General features: G+C 38.9%; 1 protein-coding gene across 6 annotated transcripts in view; it reads right to left on the bottom strand.

The window, feature by feature from the left end:
* nr1i2 (nuclear receptor subfamily 1, group I, member 2) overlaps positions 1-18,193 on the bottom strand; it is a 45,693-nt gene that overhangs the window by 11,074 nt on the left and 16,426 nt on the right. Inside the window, exons 2-5 of one of the 6 annotated variants that reach the window (XM_058391807.1) lie at positions 14,134-14,162; positions 13,206-13,391; positions 3,043-3,173; positions 2,615-2,784 (exon numbers count right to left, since the gene is read on the bottom strand). In XM_058391807.1, coding sequence (XP_058247790.1) covers positions 2,615-2,784; positions 3,043-3,173; positions 13,206-13,369 — 465 coding nt within the window. In that variant the 5' untranslated portion in view covers positions 13,370-13,391; positions 14,134-14,162. The other 5 variants (XM_058391804.1, XM_058391809.1, XM_058391808.1 and 2 more) reach the window with 5 other exon arrangements.

The raw sequence follows: 18,193 nt of genomic DNA, 5'->3' as shown, positions 1-18,193 counted from the left end.
AACAATGTGTCTCTGCGGGAAAAAAACGAGCAGAAAGAGCTGCTCATTAGGAGCGCAGAGACTTCGTTTGAGTGTCTTAATGAGCTGTTTTTAAAAAAAATAAATAAAACAGATCCATCCTTTCTCTCACATCTCACGAAGATTCCAGAAAGATCAGAAAAACACACTATTAATGTCTATCATAAAGCTGGGCTGCACTTCTGCGACGCTAAATGGGGTCCATTAAAGCGGCACTACATGATAATGACTGTATGAATTTCCGAGATTCTCTTTTAAATAGAAGGCAATGAGAACTGAAGAACGGCAAAGACCATACGGATAAGTTAATAACTTTGAACAGCATGAATTTTTTATTTTTTGACAGCCATGGAAACATGGAAACTGTACTGTGCGTGAGCTTTGTGTGTCTTTTGTCTGTATAGAAATACTTTAGAAATATGTTTATACTTTTAAGCGCAGTACAGGTAGTATGCCGGTCAAACAGGAGCAATCGGTGTTAATGAACTTGATCTGTCACTAATGACAAGAACACTTGTGCTTTTTGCACAAACAGTAGTGAGTATTAACAAACTCCTCCTGGTCATATTTGTATTCGTTGTTTAGGACCTGTTCACTTTAAATAATGTATTCGTATTTTCAACAATTAATAGATTACTGATCACATTATGGTAGCATTTATTGGACTTTTTTTTTTTTTTTTTTTAAATTGTATTTGCAGTTGTTTTCTGTTTGTGGATAAGCAAATAAAAAATGCAAATACGAACACACCCCTAGCACTGATTGACAGGTTTCTGTGCAAGGCATCAGAAATGCAAATGCAAAGGGATTGCTATTTTTTTTTATCAGTTTCATAACAGTCTTGTGTAGGCAGAGCTTCAGACTGACAGCAGAAGGTCTGGTCTATAGCAGCTTTTACTGGCCAGGGATCACCCAAGAGGGTGACCTGTAAAGCAATCAATTAGTGTCATGTTTACGGAGTCGATGTTCCCGCAAAATCAGACTGGTGAGCAACAACAGATCAAGTCTATAATGTAAACTTCACATCATTCGGAAAGTCCAGCGTTTAGCTGATCCTCATAATCACTCAGTATCTCACTTGTCAACTCGACGGGTTCCGGAGAAGAGCGTCGTCATGATGGCTTTGTTTCTAGGCGGACCGTCAAAAAACACGACGCGCACATTTTCTAGAAGTCCTGTAGAATCCAATCAGATGACGACTTTGAAAAGTGTTCACACTTTTGTGTGCCGTAAGTATCAGACGTTCAGCGAGCACTTCATGGGTGTGGCGTCTGAGGCTGAGACTATCACTCTTAAGACATGGAAATGCATTTGCAAATGGACTTAAAAATCGGCATCCTTCCATCGATTGGTCTTGGCATTCCATTGGCAAAATGTTCTACTTCACATAAACGAAAATGCGATCCATAATCCAATTTACATTTTCATTTGAAATATGTCACAGTTTGTGTCCATGAATAGAAAATGCACTGGCAAAAGAAAAATACTTCCACAGAAAAACATATTCAGTATTCAGTCATCAGTACTCTTCTCAGTGGTATTGTGACCAACCCAAAACATGCGTCACAAGGCAAAAAGCAACCTTTTGCGCTCCCCACCACTTAATAGCTGCAGACCATTCTGAAGTGATCATTTTCTCTACATTCTAAATAAGCTTTTTGATGGGTCCCTGTAGGGGATAAAAGTCACAGCCATTTTTCTGTCAAAATCAACATCCATTATCAAAGACCAGGCTGAAGCGGTCTCCAGCTTCCAGTAAACACTTACATTTACTAGATACTGTTCAGTGTATAACAGACTACAATATAGGAATGTGTACAATTACCACACAAAAAATAAACAAATAAATAAATAAAAACACGTCCACATCAGAGAGCTGTTTCATTCCCTTTAACAACAATTCACCTTTACAAGATTTTAGCATTAACATGTTTTGGATTTCAATGCCATAAATACTGATAACAAATCAAATTGATGCAGCTATTTTAATAAAAGAGAATCACGGGGGCGAACTCCGTATAGAGCCTCTCCATCTGCAAGCTGCTACATTTTAAAAACCCATCATTTCAGGCTTGTTTTTCCACCCACTTTAAACCCATACTCTCCTGCCTTATTATGCAGTCTCTATGTAAGCTTGCTATACATTTTCAAATCCCTCTCAAAGCTATATATATCCAGTTTAGTTTACATTCTTGTAGTAGTTCTTGTTTGAGTCCTCTGCCTTTATGTACAATTTATTATTATTACTACATGATTTTTCCATTTTTATATTATCTTTATGTACAATGTATTATTATTATTATTATTATTATTATTATTATTATTATTATTATTACCTGATTTTTCCATTTTTATATTATCTTTATGTACCATGTATTATTATTATTATTATTATTATTATTATTATTATTATTATTATTATTATTGTTATTATTGCCTGATTTTTCCATTTTTAAATTATCTTTTAATTTCAAATAACCCTTGCTGCAATAATAAGAGGGTTTGTGATTTTTTTAATACTGCAATCTGTCCCTGGCTGTAAGTAAAAATTGAGGAAGAGTATGCAGGATCAAGACAAGGAGAGCAAAATGCTGACCCGGAACTGGCTGAAGTCTGAGAAGGTCATGTCGAATGTTTTTTTATGAGCCAGGAGCAGCTCCTCAATGATGGTTTCTTGTTCCTGCGTGAGCACAGTAGGTTCCTCGGCCATCCTTTTCCTCCGAATGAGCATCCTCCGTTTCTCTACAGCCTCATCTGACATGATCACTGACACACACACACACACAGGCTCATGACCATCTCCAGTAACTGTAACAATTTAGTCTTTCTAAAAGTTAGAGTTGCCATTTCAAAACTGTGCTGAGGTAAAACAGAGACAGAGCCCTGTGGTTATAAAAAAGGCTATTACAGCTTCACATTGAGTATTGTGTGTGTGTGTGTGTGTATCTGTGTGTGTGTGTGTGTGTGTGAAGGAAAAGGAATAATGAGAAATCAATTCAGCAGTAGGCAAGGCAATACACTTACACTCCTTCAACATGCCAATTGAGAGGCACTTCTGTAGACGACAGGACTGACACTGACGTCGGTTACTCTTGGTGATGACACACTTGTTCTGGAACGCACAGCGGAAATTAGGTGTGCCCTTCATGGCCCGTCTGTAACAGAGCAACATACAGACAGGAGCGTATCAGTGGAGACAACAAATACTCCAGAGTGTGAAGCATTAACAGTTATAACAGACAAATAATACTAGAGACTGAACTTTATGGATTGTGGAGACTACTAATTATTACAGACAAAAACACTATAGACTGCAAAACCAACATACAGTAAATACCTTAGACAAAAAAATCACTTCAGAATGTAAACACTTCAGGTTGTAAACACCACATACTGTAAACACTAGACAGTGAACACTACAGACTGTAAACACCAGACTGTAACCAATAGACTGTGAACACTACAGACTGTAAACACCAGACTGTAACCAAGAGACTGTAAACACCAGACTGTAAACACCAGACTGTAACCAAGAGACTGTAAACACCAGACTGTAAACACCAGACTGTAACCAAGAGACTGTAAACACCAGACCGTAACCAAGAGACTGTAAACACCAGACTGTAAACACCAGACTGTAAACACCAGACTGTAACCAACAGACTGTGAACACTACAGACTGTAAACACCAGACTGTAACCAAGAGACTGTAAACACCAGACTGTAAACACCAGACTGTAACCAAGAGACTGTAACCAAGAGACTGTAAACACCAGACTGTAAACACCAGACTGTAACCAAGAGACTGTAACCAAGAGACTGTAAACACCAGACTGTAAACACCAGACTGTAACCAATAGACTGTGAACACTACAGACTGTAAACACCAGACTGTAACCAAGAGACTGTGAACACTACAGACTGTAAACACCAGACTGTAACCAAGAGACTGTAAACACCAGACTGTAAACACCAGACTGTAACCAAGAGACTGTAAACACCAGACTGTGAACACTACAGACTGTAAACACCAGACTGTAACCAAGAGACTGTAAACACCAGACTGTAAACACCAGACTGTAACCAAGAGACTGTGAACACTACAGACTGTAAACACCAGACTGTAACCAAGAGACTGTGAACACTACAGACTGTAAACACCAGACTGTAACCAAGAGACTGTGAACACTACAGACTGTAAACACCAGACTGTAAACACCAGACTGTAACCAAGAGACTGTGAACACTACAGACTGTGAACACTACAGACTGTAAACACCAGACTGTAACCAAGAGACTGTGAACACTACAGACTGTAAACACCAGACTGTAACCAAGAGACTGTGAACACTACAGACTGTAAACACCAGACTGTAAACACCAGACTGTAACCAAGAGACTGTGAACACTACAGACTGTAAACACCAGACTGTAAACACCAGACTGTAACCAAGAGACTGTGAACACTACAGACTGTAAACACCAGACTGTAAACACCAGACTGTAACCAAGAGACTGTGAACACTACAGACTGTAAACACCAGACTGTAACCAAGAGACTGTAAACACCAGACTGTAACCAAGAGACTGTGAACACTACAGACTGTAAACACCAGACTGTGAACACTACAGACTGTAAACACCAGACTGTGAACACTACAGACTGTAAACACCAGACTGTAACCAAGAGACTGTAAACACCAGACTGTGAACACTACAGACTGTAAACACCAGACTGTGAACACTACAGACTGTAAACACCAGACTGTAACCAAGAGACTGTAAACACCAGACTGTGAACACTACAGACTGTAAACACCAGACTGTAACCAAGAGACTGTAAACACCAGACTGTGAACACTACAGACTGTAAACACCAGACTGTGAACACTACAGACTGTAAACACCAGACTGTGAACACCAGACTGTAACCAAGAGACTGTGAACACTACAGACTGTAAACACCAGACTGTGAACACTACAGACTGTAAACACCAGACTGTAACCAAGAGACTGTAAACACCAGACTGTAACCAAGAGACTGTGAACACCAGACTGTAAACACCAGACTGTAACCAAGAGACTGTGAACACTACAGACTGTAAACACCAGACTGTGAACACCAGACTGTAAACACCAGACTGTAACCAAGAGACTGTGAACACTACAGACTGTAAACACCAGACTGTAACCAAGAGACTGTGAACACCAGACTGTAACCAAGAGACTGTGAACACTACAGACTGTAAACACCAGACTGTAACCAAGAGACTGTGAACACCAGACTGTAAACACCAGACTGTAACCAAGAGACTGTGAACACTACAGACTGTAAACACCAGACTGTAACCAAGAGACTGTGAACACCAGACTGTAAACACCAGACTGTAACCAAGAGACTGTGAACACTACAGACTGTAAACACCAGACTGTGAACACCAGACTGTAACCAAGAGACTGTGAACACCAGACTGTAACCAAGAGACTGTGAACACTACAGACTGTAAACACCAGACTGTAACCAAGAGACTGTGAACACCAGACTGTAAACACCAGACTGTAACCAAGAGACTGTGAACACTACAGACTGTAAACACCAGACTGTGAACACCAGACTGTAACCAAGAGACTGTGAACACCAGACTGTAACCAAGAGACTGTGAACACTACAGACTGTAAACACCAGACTGTGAACACCAGACTGTAACCAAGAGACTGTGAACACTACAGACTGTAAACACCAGACTGTAACCAAGAGACTGTGAACACTACAGACTGTAAACACCAGACTGTAAACACCAGACTGTAAACACCAGACTGTGAACACTACAGACTGTAAACACCAGACTGTAAACACCAGACTGTAAACACCAGACTGTGAACACTACAGACTGTAAACACCAGACTGTAAACACCAGACTGTAAACACCAGACTGTAACCAAGAGACTGTAAACACCAGACTGTAACCAAGAGACTGTGAACACCAGACTGTAAACACCAGACTGTGAACACTACAGACTGTGAACACTACAGACTGTAAACACCAGACTGTAAACACCAGACTGTAAACACCAGACTGTAACCAAGAGACTGTGAACACTACAGACTGTAAACACCAGACTGTGAACACTACAGACTGTAAACACCAGACTGTAAACACCAGACTGTAAACACCAGACTGTAACCAAGAGACTGTAAACACCAGACTGTAAACACCAGACTGTAACCAAGAGACTGTGAACACTACAGACTGTAAACACCAGACTGTAACCAAGAGACTGTGAACACTACAGACTGTAAACACCAGACTGTAAACACCAGACTGTAAACACCAGACTGTGAACACTACAGACTGTAAACACCAGACTGTAAACACCAGACTGTGAACACTACAGACTGTAAACACCAGACTGTAAACACCAGACTGTAAACACCAGACTGTAACCAAGAGACTGTAAACACCAGACTGTAACCAAGAGACTGTGAACACCAGACTGTAAACACCAGACTGTGAACACTACAGACTGTGAACACTACAGACTGTAAACACCAGACTGTAAACACCAGACTGTAACCAAGAGACTGTGAACACCAGAATGTAAACACCAGACTGTGAACACTACAGACTGTAAACACCAGACTGTAAACACCAGACTGTGAACACCAGACTGTGAACACCAGACTGTGAACACCAGACTGTAACCAAGAGACTGTGAACACCAGACTGTAAACACCAGACTGTGAACACTACAGACTGTAAACACCAGACTGTAAACACCAGACTGTGAACACCAGACTGTAAACACCAGACTGTGAACACTACAGACTGTAAACACCAGACTGTAAACACCAGACTGTGAACACCAGACTGTAAACACCAGACTGTGAACACTACAGACTGTAAACACCAGACTGTAAACACCAGACTGTAAACACCAGACTGTAACCAAGAGACTGTGAACACTACAGACTGTAAACACCAGACTGTAAACACCAGACTGTAACCAAGAGACTGTGAACACCAGACTGTGAACACCAGACTGTAACCAAGAGACTGTGAACACCAGACTGTAAACACCAGACTGTGAACACTACAGACTGTAAACACCAGACTGTAAACACCAGATTGTGAACACCAGACTGTAAACACCAGACTGTGAACACTACAGACTGTAAACACCAGACTGTAAACACCAGACTGTGAACACCAGACTGTGAACACCAGACTGTGAACACTACAGACTGTAAACACCAGACTGTAAACACCAGACTGTGAACACCAGACTGTAACCAAGAGACTGTAAACACCAGACTGTGAACACTACAGACTGTAAACACCAGACTGTAAACACCAGACTGTGAACACCAGACTGTGAACACCAGACTGTAACCAAGAGACTGTGAACACCAGACTGTAAACACCAGACTGTGAACACTACAGACTGTAAACACCAGACTGTAAACACCAGACTGTGAACACCAGACTGTAAACACCAGACTGTGAACACTACAGACTGTAAACACCAGACTGTAAACACCAGACTGTGAACACCAGACTGTAAACACCAGACTGTGAACACTACAGACTGTAAACACCAGACTGTAAACACCAGACTGTAAACACCAGACTGTAACCAAGAGACTGTGAACACTACAGACTGTAAACACCAGACTGTAAACACCAGACTGTAACCAAGAGACTGTGAACACCAGACTGTGAACACCAGACTGTAAACACCAGACTGTGAACACTACAGACTGTAAACACCAGACTGTAAACACCAGATTGTGAACACCAGACTGTAAACACCAGACTGTGAACACTACAGACTGTAAACACCAGACTGTAAACACCAGACTGTGAACACCAGACTGTAAACACCAGACTGTGAACACTACAGACTGTAAACACCAGACTGTAAACACCAGACTGTGAACACCAGACTGTAACCAAGAGACTGTAAACACCAGACTGTGAACACTACAGACTGTAAACACCAGACTGTTTTTTTTTAAAAAAAAGTTCACATGCTTACAGTAGCAATTGGACCTCATGTATCTAATACACTGTTTCTCTCTTTTTTTCTCTGTGACTTATTTATGACTTACAGTCCATTTTGTCTTTCTCTGTGCAAAAGGCAGGTCTGATGATGGTTTCAACATTGCAGACATATTCACAGCATCACAGAAAAATGACAGCCCTGTGCTGTAATAGTGCTATTTGTGTACCCGAGTGACATATTGAGACAGCTGAGTACAAATCTGAAATTGTTGGCAGGTGGCTCAAAATAAAAAACAAAACAAAAAAAAAACGCACATGGTGCAGGTAGTGGGTCAGTCTAACCTTTCTGTTAGTGCGTGTGTATTACATGTGCTTTAAAACAGAACTGTTAACCATTAAAATGGATGGATGGTGGATGTATTGGACAGATTATTTTATACAGGAAAAACAAAAACACAGAGTCCTCCAAAAGCTGCCAGGAACTAATATCAGTGGCATAGCTGCTCAATGGTCCACTGAGTGCTTACACAACTATGTCCCACACTGCCTGCACAGCTGCAATGCCTCTAGGCAACACCGCTCAGACATCCATGAGAATAGATGGGTGGGTGAATGGATGAGTGATTTGATTGATGGATGGAATGTTAGATGGACGGATGTATGGACGAAAGATTGTACGAATGGATGAATGAATGGGTGGATGGATGGATAGATGGATGGATGGATGAGATGGATGGATGAAATGGATGGATGGATGGATGGATGAATGATTGGACAAATAGATGATCAAATGGGTGAATGAATGAGTGAATGGATGGGTGGGTGGATGGACTGCTGGATGGATGGATGGATGGATGAATGAGTGGATGAAAGGGTGACCAGATGGGTTAACAGATGGGTGAATATTAGGGATGCAACAATACAGTTAACCCACGGTTCAATACGTCACTGTGAGATAACTCTCTGTAATGACCAGTCACTGTGAGATAACTCTCTGTAATGACCAGTCACTGTGAGATAACTCTCTGTAATGACCAGTCACTGTGAGATAACTCTCTGTAATGACCAGTCACTGTGAGATAACTCTCTGTAATGACCAGTCACTGTGAGATAACTCTCTGTTACCCGCGAGGTCCAACTATCTGTTATTAGAGCAAGACTTCTGTGGTTCACATACGCGTATTGAATCGTGGAGGCCGTACCGAACGGTTCAATATTATATTGAGTATTGTGGCATCCCTAGTGAATATATGGATGAATTGGTGAATAATTGATGGATAGATGGATGGATGGAAGGGTTATTGGTTTGGATTGGACTGAGCAACCAACCAGGCAACTAACCAACCTGTTGCTTGGATTAAACTACACTTTCACAATCTGGGTAGAACTAATCCTGAGTTGTTTTTATTAAAATTAAACTCATAAACAGCCACCAACCAGATAATATCTTACAATAATAAAATATCAGTCTTCATTTTGTGGGCCATGAAAACCGCCTTTCTGAGGTGAATTATTCCAGGTAATGATGTGTGCAGTTTGATATCCCCACTGCTCCTCATGCAGATCACACTATGACTACAATTACACTAAACCACTCCATGAGCCATGACATGTGAGCTGATAACACACGTCATATGATGCACTGAATTCCAGCACACTGCATCTGAAATCAGCCAGTGACGACTACACAGACCCAGATGTCACAGTCCTTATCTTTTACCAGAAGAAATCATGGAAAATTTACTAAATGAAGCAATTTAATATTTACCAAATACACTTTGGTCCTACAAATGGAGAGCAAAAAATAAAAACCAAACGAAAAATATGGCTATAATTTTAATGTCACTTCAAATTCAATATTCTGAACTGCAAAAAAAAAAATGAAAGAAAAAAAAAAAGTCACTGATTAATTGTACATTATTTATTATATATGAAAAAGGTTGCAAGGAAGCACTATAATTAAATCTGGAAAAATGTGTCTATCTATAGGTCTTTTTCCCACATCCGCACACAATACAACAATGTGAAGCAGCGCGTTTTGTATTTGAATCTTTCCCCTGTTATCTCTTATAATAGTTAGAACAGCTAATTATATAATTATAACCTACTCATTCCTGTAAAAAAATAGTTGCTTCCTAACAACAGGAAGCGATTACTGCTTGTATGAGAAGCGCTTATCCAATTTAGCCTAAAGAGCTGGGTACAGGAGAAGGCTGAGCAAAATGTGATCATTAAAATTGCTTTGTGAACCTTTATACCACGGAGGAGCTTCAGAGACTCTTTGTGTCGCTAGGAGACTCAGGCATTGAGACGTGTGAGAATTAGAAAAAATACTTGAACTGAATTTAGACACACATAATCTACACACTCAAAATGCATGCATGTTTTTCTAAATAAACACTCAGTAGCCCTAGGGTTGGATCAATAGATCCCAACTATCACAATGGCTATCAAGTCAGTCTTAATTTAAAATGTCCACAAAAATAAAAAAGATCCACAAAAATACAGTAATTCATATTTCTGCCTACTTTGTGTCCTATATGAGCCTTCATAACCTGCTGTCTGATTTCAACCAAACATCTTCATTTGATCTATATTACAGTATCTTTCCTTACACATGCTGACAAACAGATAAAGCCATGAAGGTTCTTCTTTGTGAATGTTCTTCTCAAACCATGCATTTAAAGTAAGAAAATGTTGGTTATCGGGACACCTTCATGATAAAGAACACAACAAGTACAGAGTCCCTGCTGCATTTCAACACAGAGCACATGGATCTAATTTCTATCATGTGATTTAAACTTATATATGAAGCTATAATGATGTTATTTATAGCTGGTAACTCGTATATTTATAATATATACTACGGGCCTGACTTGCAGCATTCCTGACATGTTAATAAGCAATTATTTAAATAAATAAATAATGCTAGTAATTGCAGCTACCTGTGCAAACCCTCCAAAAGCCAAGAGGGAACGTAGGACAAAAACATTTCACACAAGATCTCACAAGACTACTGCATTAAGCACCCATTCTCCAGAGGAACACGGCTCTCTGCACGCAGCGTGTCAGAGAGCAAGGCAATGTTTTCAAAGCCTAATAAGCTGCACTTCTGGACCATCAGAGCTGGTGGAAAAGCTGATGCCAGAAGCTGTTACAAAATCCACTTAGTCCATGCAACAGAATATACAGTACACTACCAGTCAAAAGTCTGGACACACCTTTTAATTCGATGTTTTTTGTTTAGGGATTTATTTTCTACATTCTAGAACAATACTGGAGATTTCAAAACTATGAAATAACACACATGGACTTAAGTAATCCATATGTAACGACAACAAAAAACAGTCAGTTGTTATTTTAAGACGCCGAAGGTCAGGTGTTCTGGAATAGTTCTTGCAAGAACAGTATTGTCAAGTGCATTTGCAAAACCCATCAAGCACCATGATGAAACTGGCTCACATGAAGACCATCCCAGTAAAGCAAGACCAAAACTGACCTCTGCTGCAGAGGAGAAGTTCATTTAGAGTGACCAGCCTCAGAAATCACCAATTAACAGAAATCACCAATTAACAGCACCTCAGATTAGAGCCGTTATGAAGGCTTTACAGAGCATCAGTAGCAGACATATCTCAATATCAACTGTTCAAACGACATTATTGTGGATTTCAGCATTGTTTTACAATGTAGAAAGAAATAAACATCAGGAAATTAGAAGGTGTGTCCAAACTTTTGACTGGTACTGTATGTCACTGCTATGTAGGAACATATTGCTAATGTTTAGGAGGCTAATTAGGGCTGTACAATATGGCTAAGATTTCCATTTTAGCATACTGCTATTAGACTGCAAGAGAATGCAATGCCAATATGCCTTAAAACAAACTAATGAGCCATGGACAGTAACGCATCAGCTTCAACAGAAATAGCTGCTTCACAGTTTACTAAAATAGAAACCTGGTCCAGAACCTGTGAGCTGAATAGTTGGTGTCATGGTGGTATAATTCAATTTTATTTGTTAAATGCTTTTAATGGATATTATCTCAAAGCAGCTTGACAGAAATATAAACATTTTGAATATAAATCATGTTTAAAAATTAAATTCTAATGAGCAAGCACACTTTCTCCCACTATACACACGACATTTACCTCAAATTCCCAGTTTTGTCCAACCTTCCTAAAACATGACAGAGTGTGACGTGGATACACTAAATTGTCTAAAGTGTGTGAATTTCTGTCCCATCCAAAGTCTATTCCTGACTCATACCCAGTGCTTCAGAACCTACAAATTTACATTTATATTTTTATCCCTAATGAGGAAGCGGTGGCAGGAAACAACTCCCTGAGACGATATGAGGAAGAAACCTTGAGAGGAAACAGACTCAACAGGGAACCCCATCCTCATGTGAGTGACACCGGAGAGTGTGAATATAAATCACTTCCCTTCTATAACTGTGCACTGTATAGTCAAGTGCAATTGTGTAACCAGGAGCTTTTGAGCAACTTAGAAGCAAAAGCATCATTTTTTGATTTTATTATAGTTTTAACACAAATTCCTTCCTGCTGCTGGAGACCCGAGGGCAAAACCGACCACGGGTACATTTGATGTCTTCAGCAGAAAGAAATTTTGGTTAAAATTTTTTTAGGATTTGGTTTTTTATTAAATTTGTTTAGGGATTTTTCTCTTTTTTTTTTACTGAAGATGAATGAATAAATCTATTAGGTAATTATAAACACACTCATTTTTACACGCTGACATACAAATACTGTTCGAAACTGAGTGTTGGTTTCATTTAGCCAAAGATTTCCAGTAGGATTTAAGTGTATATACCTTCATGACAAAACTAAAAGGTTCCATTTATCCAAATGTATTTACTTTTTTGGGTTTTACAGTCTCCTTTTCTTCCTTTCTTTTTTATTTCTTTTCCATGGGTACATTTTTCATCTGATTTCTGACTGATTTTTCTTCAGAAATTTCTTCTGCACTCGGGTGAAATATATAAAATTAATACCTTGTGCAGAACATCATAGCTTTTGAGTTTCTAGTAGGTTTTTCTTTTCCCATTTGCAGCTGCCTCTACTGTAAAAGCACATTGTAGCACATGTGCCATTTTATTACAGAGGACATGAAGCTCAATCACTTGAGATAAATGTGATTCTGTGTGTGAGTGGTGTGTATATACCCACCTGAAGAAACCCTTACAGCCCTCACAGGTCATGGCATTGAAGTGGTAACCTGTCGCAGTATCTCCACACACTTGGCACACTCTGGGCTCGTCGTCCTCCTCCGGCTCTTCCCTGGGCCCTTCTTCCACTCCCGAGTCGTCCAGCTCTCTGCTGTCACTGCTCATCCTGTACGCTGGCGAATGCTATCTGAGAGACAGCGAGAACGAGCAAGAGATAGAGAGAGAGAGAGAGAGAGAGAGGGAAATATTACATTCACTGATATTTGTGACTAAACACTGTATGTTAAAATTGTGCTACTACACAGAGAGAGAGAGAGAGAGAGAGAGAGAGAGGGAGAGAGAGAGGGAGAGATAGAGAGAGAGAGAGAGAGAGAGAGAGAGAGAGAGAGAGAGAGAGGGAAATATTACGTTCACTGATATTTGTGACTAAACACTGTATGTTAAAATTGTGCTACTACACAGAGAGAGAGAGAGAGAGAGAGAGAGAGAGAGAGAGGGAGAGATAGAGAGAGGGGGGGGGATATTACGTTCACTGATATTTGTGACTAAACACTGTATGTTAAAATTGTGCTACTACACAGAGAGAGAGAGAGAGAGAGGGAGAGAGAGAGAGTTGTGCACAATCATCATTTCACTGATCCCATTTCTAATCTGTTCTATTGTATTTTATTAATCTTCTTTTATTTTCTACACACTGCATATGTAAATAATAGCCCTTAAATAACCCTCATTTACTGTCCTTTTTTCCTACACTGGCACCTTATAATTTGTCACCCACTTTTTATTCTCCTTTCCTTTCTCTTTCGATGTTTTGGTGGTATTGTGTGCTAACAATAAATGTCAATAAAGTACTCTGAAATGCAAGAGAGAGAGAGAGAGAGAGAGAGAGAGAGAGACATACAAATATAGAAATATCAAGGTCACTGAACTGTGACTAAACACTGTTCAAATGATTCCACTACAGAGAGGGAGAGAGAAAGAGAGAGAGAGAGAGAGAGAGAGAGAGGGAGAAAAACATACAAATAACAAGGTCACTGAACTGTGACTAAACACTGCTCAAATGATTTCACTACAGAGAGAGAGAGAGAGAGAGGGAGAGAGAGAGAGAGAGAGAGAGAGAGGGAGAAAAACATACAAATAACAAGGTCACTGAACTGTGTCTAAACACTGTTCAAATTATTCTACTACAGACTTACAGTGACTGCTCATTAATTCACAGCTGATTCATCTACTCTAGTCAAAAGCATGAAACACTGTTTCTATCAATCAATCAATCAATCAATCTATCTATCTATCTATCTATCTATCTATCTATCTATCTATCTATCTATCTATCTATCTATCTATCTATCTATCTATCAATCTATCAATCTATCTATCTATCTATCTATCTATCTATCTAACACTACACTAAATCCAACTAAGTGAATCACAATGAACACAAACAAAACACTTAATAAAACACTCCATCAAAGCGCAAAAATAGTTTCACACAAATGGCTTAGTACGACCTTTCTAACAAAAAAAAAAGAAAGAAAAAAAAAAGATGGTATATGGTATTCGCTGGTACGGAGATATAATTATGCGACAGAGAGGCATGCACAGCTGAACATACCCTGGACGCGTGTTTTCCCTCCAAAGAGCTCCACTTAAAGACCTTCCTCTCGCTGAGCAGAATGCAATGTCCCTGAACCAAGCCGAGCCAGCTGAGCATCAGCCGTTGCCGTGGTAGCCACCTGAGACGAGCAACCACGATGCCCAAGCCTTCCCCTGCCTTGAGTCAGCACGTGCTAACACTACGCAGCTACAGTCACTTATTCGGTCACTCTCACACAGTCACTTATTACAGCTTCATCATTTCATGTGAATGAAAACAAAAATCCTGAATGATTTCTAAATTCTTCCTGAGCTTGAGAAGCTTGCTGAAGAGCTGCTGTGGTTGGAAAACTAGCAAAGGCAATCACACAGCTATAAGCAATTCGGGTTCAATTACAATAAACAAATATAATACCAGGAAAATAAAGCCACCCCCATCCTCATCACCATCATCATCACACCTTGAAAAGTAGAATACTCCTTTCTCTGTGACAAACATATTAGGAAAGTAACTATCCGGTGCTGGATGAGGGAACATGTTAGAATTAAAACCTCCAACTTTGGGGTCATGACTCAACATTGGGTCATCTGAGAAGCGGAAGCAGGGTCAGGAGATTTTAACCAACATAATTTAATTTGTTCTACTGATTTTTTTAATAGCAATTAAACCCGTCCACACATCCAACATGCCGTGTTAATCAAAATGACCTTTGAAGAAATCTTTATACTGGACAACGACGCATGCAAAGCTATTATTTATAATAATACATGAATCTATCTTTGTGTGGCAGGTCATGGTTTCGAGCTAGAACAGTGTTAATGCTACATGCATCGAAGACATTCGATTCAATTTTATTTGTATAGCGCTTTAACAGTCGATATTGAGCTTAAGGAGCAAAGGAGCTTTAGAGAAATATATAAATTCTGGATATAAATTTTTACATTTTAGATGAGAGGTAAGAAAAAACTCCCTGAGATGATATAAGGAAGAAGCTTTGAGAGGAACCGGATTCAAAAGAGAACCTTATCCTTATCTGGGTGAGTGTGATGATAAATCATTTCCGTTATATAACTGTACAGTGCTACAGTATATGCTCAAAAAGTGCAATTACGAAGGCAGGAAATTCATTCCAGTAATAACATGAAGTCTATTTTGTTAAGTTCACTGATGGAGACTTGAGTCCAAATCTACCTAATAGTTCCACATACCTACACAAACTGGAATGAATGTACCTGGAACAGATGGTCAAAAAGGGCTTCATGTTTGTTAAAATAAAGCAATAAATAAATCTGACACTGTATTTAGCATCCAGAGTTTGACGACAGTGGTGTCATGCTGGTTAAAACCTTTGGGTTACTGATCAGACAGTCAGAGGTTCAAGCCCCAGAACCACCAACCTTCTACAGTACTATTAGGTCCAAGACTTTTAACAAGCTCTGCTCTAGGGACACTGTATCATGGCTGACCCTGTGCTCTGACCCCAACTTCCTCATAAAAGAGGATATGTGTAGTATCCATTTCCTCTGTACTGTAATGTACAAGTAACAAAATGCAGGCTGGATTATTCTTTTTTCTGCGTGTGCATCAAACCAAAGCAGAGATCTAGGATGAAGCTAACAGATGTACATGAGCTGCACACTCTCGACACTCGACTATAATAAGCAGCAGTGGGTTTCTTCGGCTGAAATTGAGTGTGTGAGTGCACAGTGCCCACAGCGGTGAGTTCTTACACAAAGGTTCACGAAAGCATCGTTTAATGAGTAAATACAAAAGAACCCACATGCTGTCTTCCCCTTTTGTACAACTGTGAAATGTTTGAATGCATTTCTCTGTTCTTATATTGATTTGTTTCGATCGATTTTAGTTGTTAAATCAGCACGTTGCCCATCAGTCCCATTGTTCTGTTATCTATTAAGACTGGATTTTTAAAGTAGTAGATAATACAGGGGTATTACACCTTATGGGTTGGAAATGAAAAAGAAGGATATAAAGGTAAGAGAGTGAAAAGGAAATATTGTACAGTGCTAGAAATGAGCCTCAATGACATACAGTAATAATTTCAATAAACACAATTTACAATACAAAAAAAATAGTTAATCAGTCTATATAAAAATATAAGAAATTTATAAATGTAAAAAAAGTTGTAAAATAAATAAATAAATTAATTAATTAACTTTAATATTTACTTTTTTCTCATTTCTAAACTGCATAATATCATTCTAATTTTATAATAATTCAATTATTAATCTATTTTTTTTCTTATCTTTATTCCATTTTGATTCTGATTCTGTTGATTGCACTACACATCTCCGAGACATTGTGGACACTGGAACCATTAAAAATAAATAAAGAAATAACTCCATTAACAGCAGAATTCTTTAAACATAGCAGCCTTAAAACTAAATACTTTAAAAAAATATACTTAAAAAAATAATATTTTTTTGTTTTCCTTCACCCTCAGTGTTAAATAATTCATTTTTCCAGACAATAAATAAAACCAAATTGATTTGCTAACAATTTGCCAACAAACCTATGCATTGTGAGACATATTGTGTATTTCAGAAACGTTCACATCTATTACAATATTTCTGTCGAACACCGACTCCACCCCCTTGCAGAAACTTCTGTTGCATCTTAGCACAAGTGCAAATAGCAAACCTGTGCCAATCTCCACCATCATTACACCACAGCACACATCCTGCATCATCTGGCTATAAATTAGCAGCGAGCGCTGAAGCACAGCACAAACACAAAGTATTGTGCAAATCAGACCAGGAAAAAACTAATAAAAATAATAGATAATAAGATAATCCGAGACAATGAGAGAGAATGCTTGTTGTGAGAAGAGTAGGTTCTTTTTAGTTTCCTCCGCCTTTGGCTTGCTCATTATGGGATAAAATATATATAATTGATATAATTCTGTAAATGGCAATCACAACTGTTAACGGTGCTACACAAATTGAACCAGTGAATCATGTAAGTGTCCATGTGTCCCTGCTGAAATGTAAATTTAGGCCAATATGATTTACTTTTATAACACAAATCTCAAATTCAGATTTGTTAATAAGGTTTTGATTCATTTTCTATAACACCAATACTCATTCCATTGCATTATCGTTTCTATAGTAACGACTTACATAGTGACTTGTGCAGTTATTGCTTGATATAAAAACAGTGTGTAATGGCTATATGTAGCCCAGATTTTATGATACAGCAAAGGAGACGTTTTTATTAATGAGAGCTGCGAAGGAATGAGTGTATATATCTTCTACAGAATGTACGTTGTTTTATTTATTGTTCATCGTACTCTACTAAAGCTAGCGGCGTCTCATTTACATACGTTTGTCATTCGCCATCGACCGGAAAACGGTTTCTACTTCTGGTTAGTAAAG

This window comes from Hemibagrus wyckioides, linkage group LG06, assembly GCF_019097595.1.
Source record: "Hemibagrus wyckioides isolate EC202008001 linkage group LG06, SWU_Hwy_1.0, whole genome shotgun sequence".
Taxonomy (NCBI): domain Eukaryota; kingdom Metazoa; phylum Chordata; class Actinopteri; order Siluriformes; family Bagridae; genus Hemibagrus; species Hemibagrus wyckioides.
This window is presented reverse-complemented; position numbering and strand designations above follow the sequence as displayed.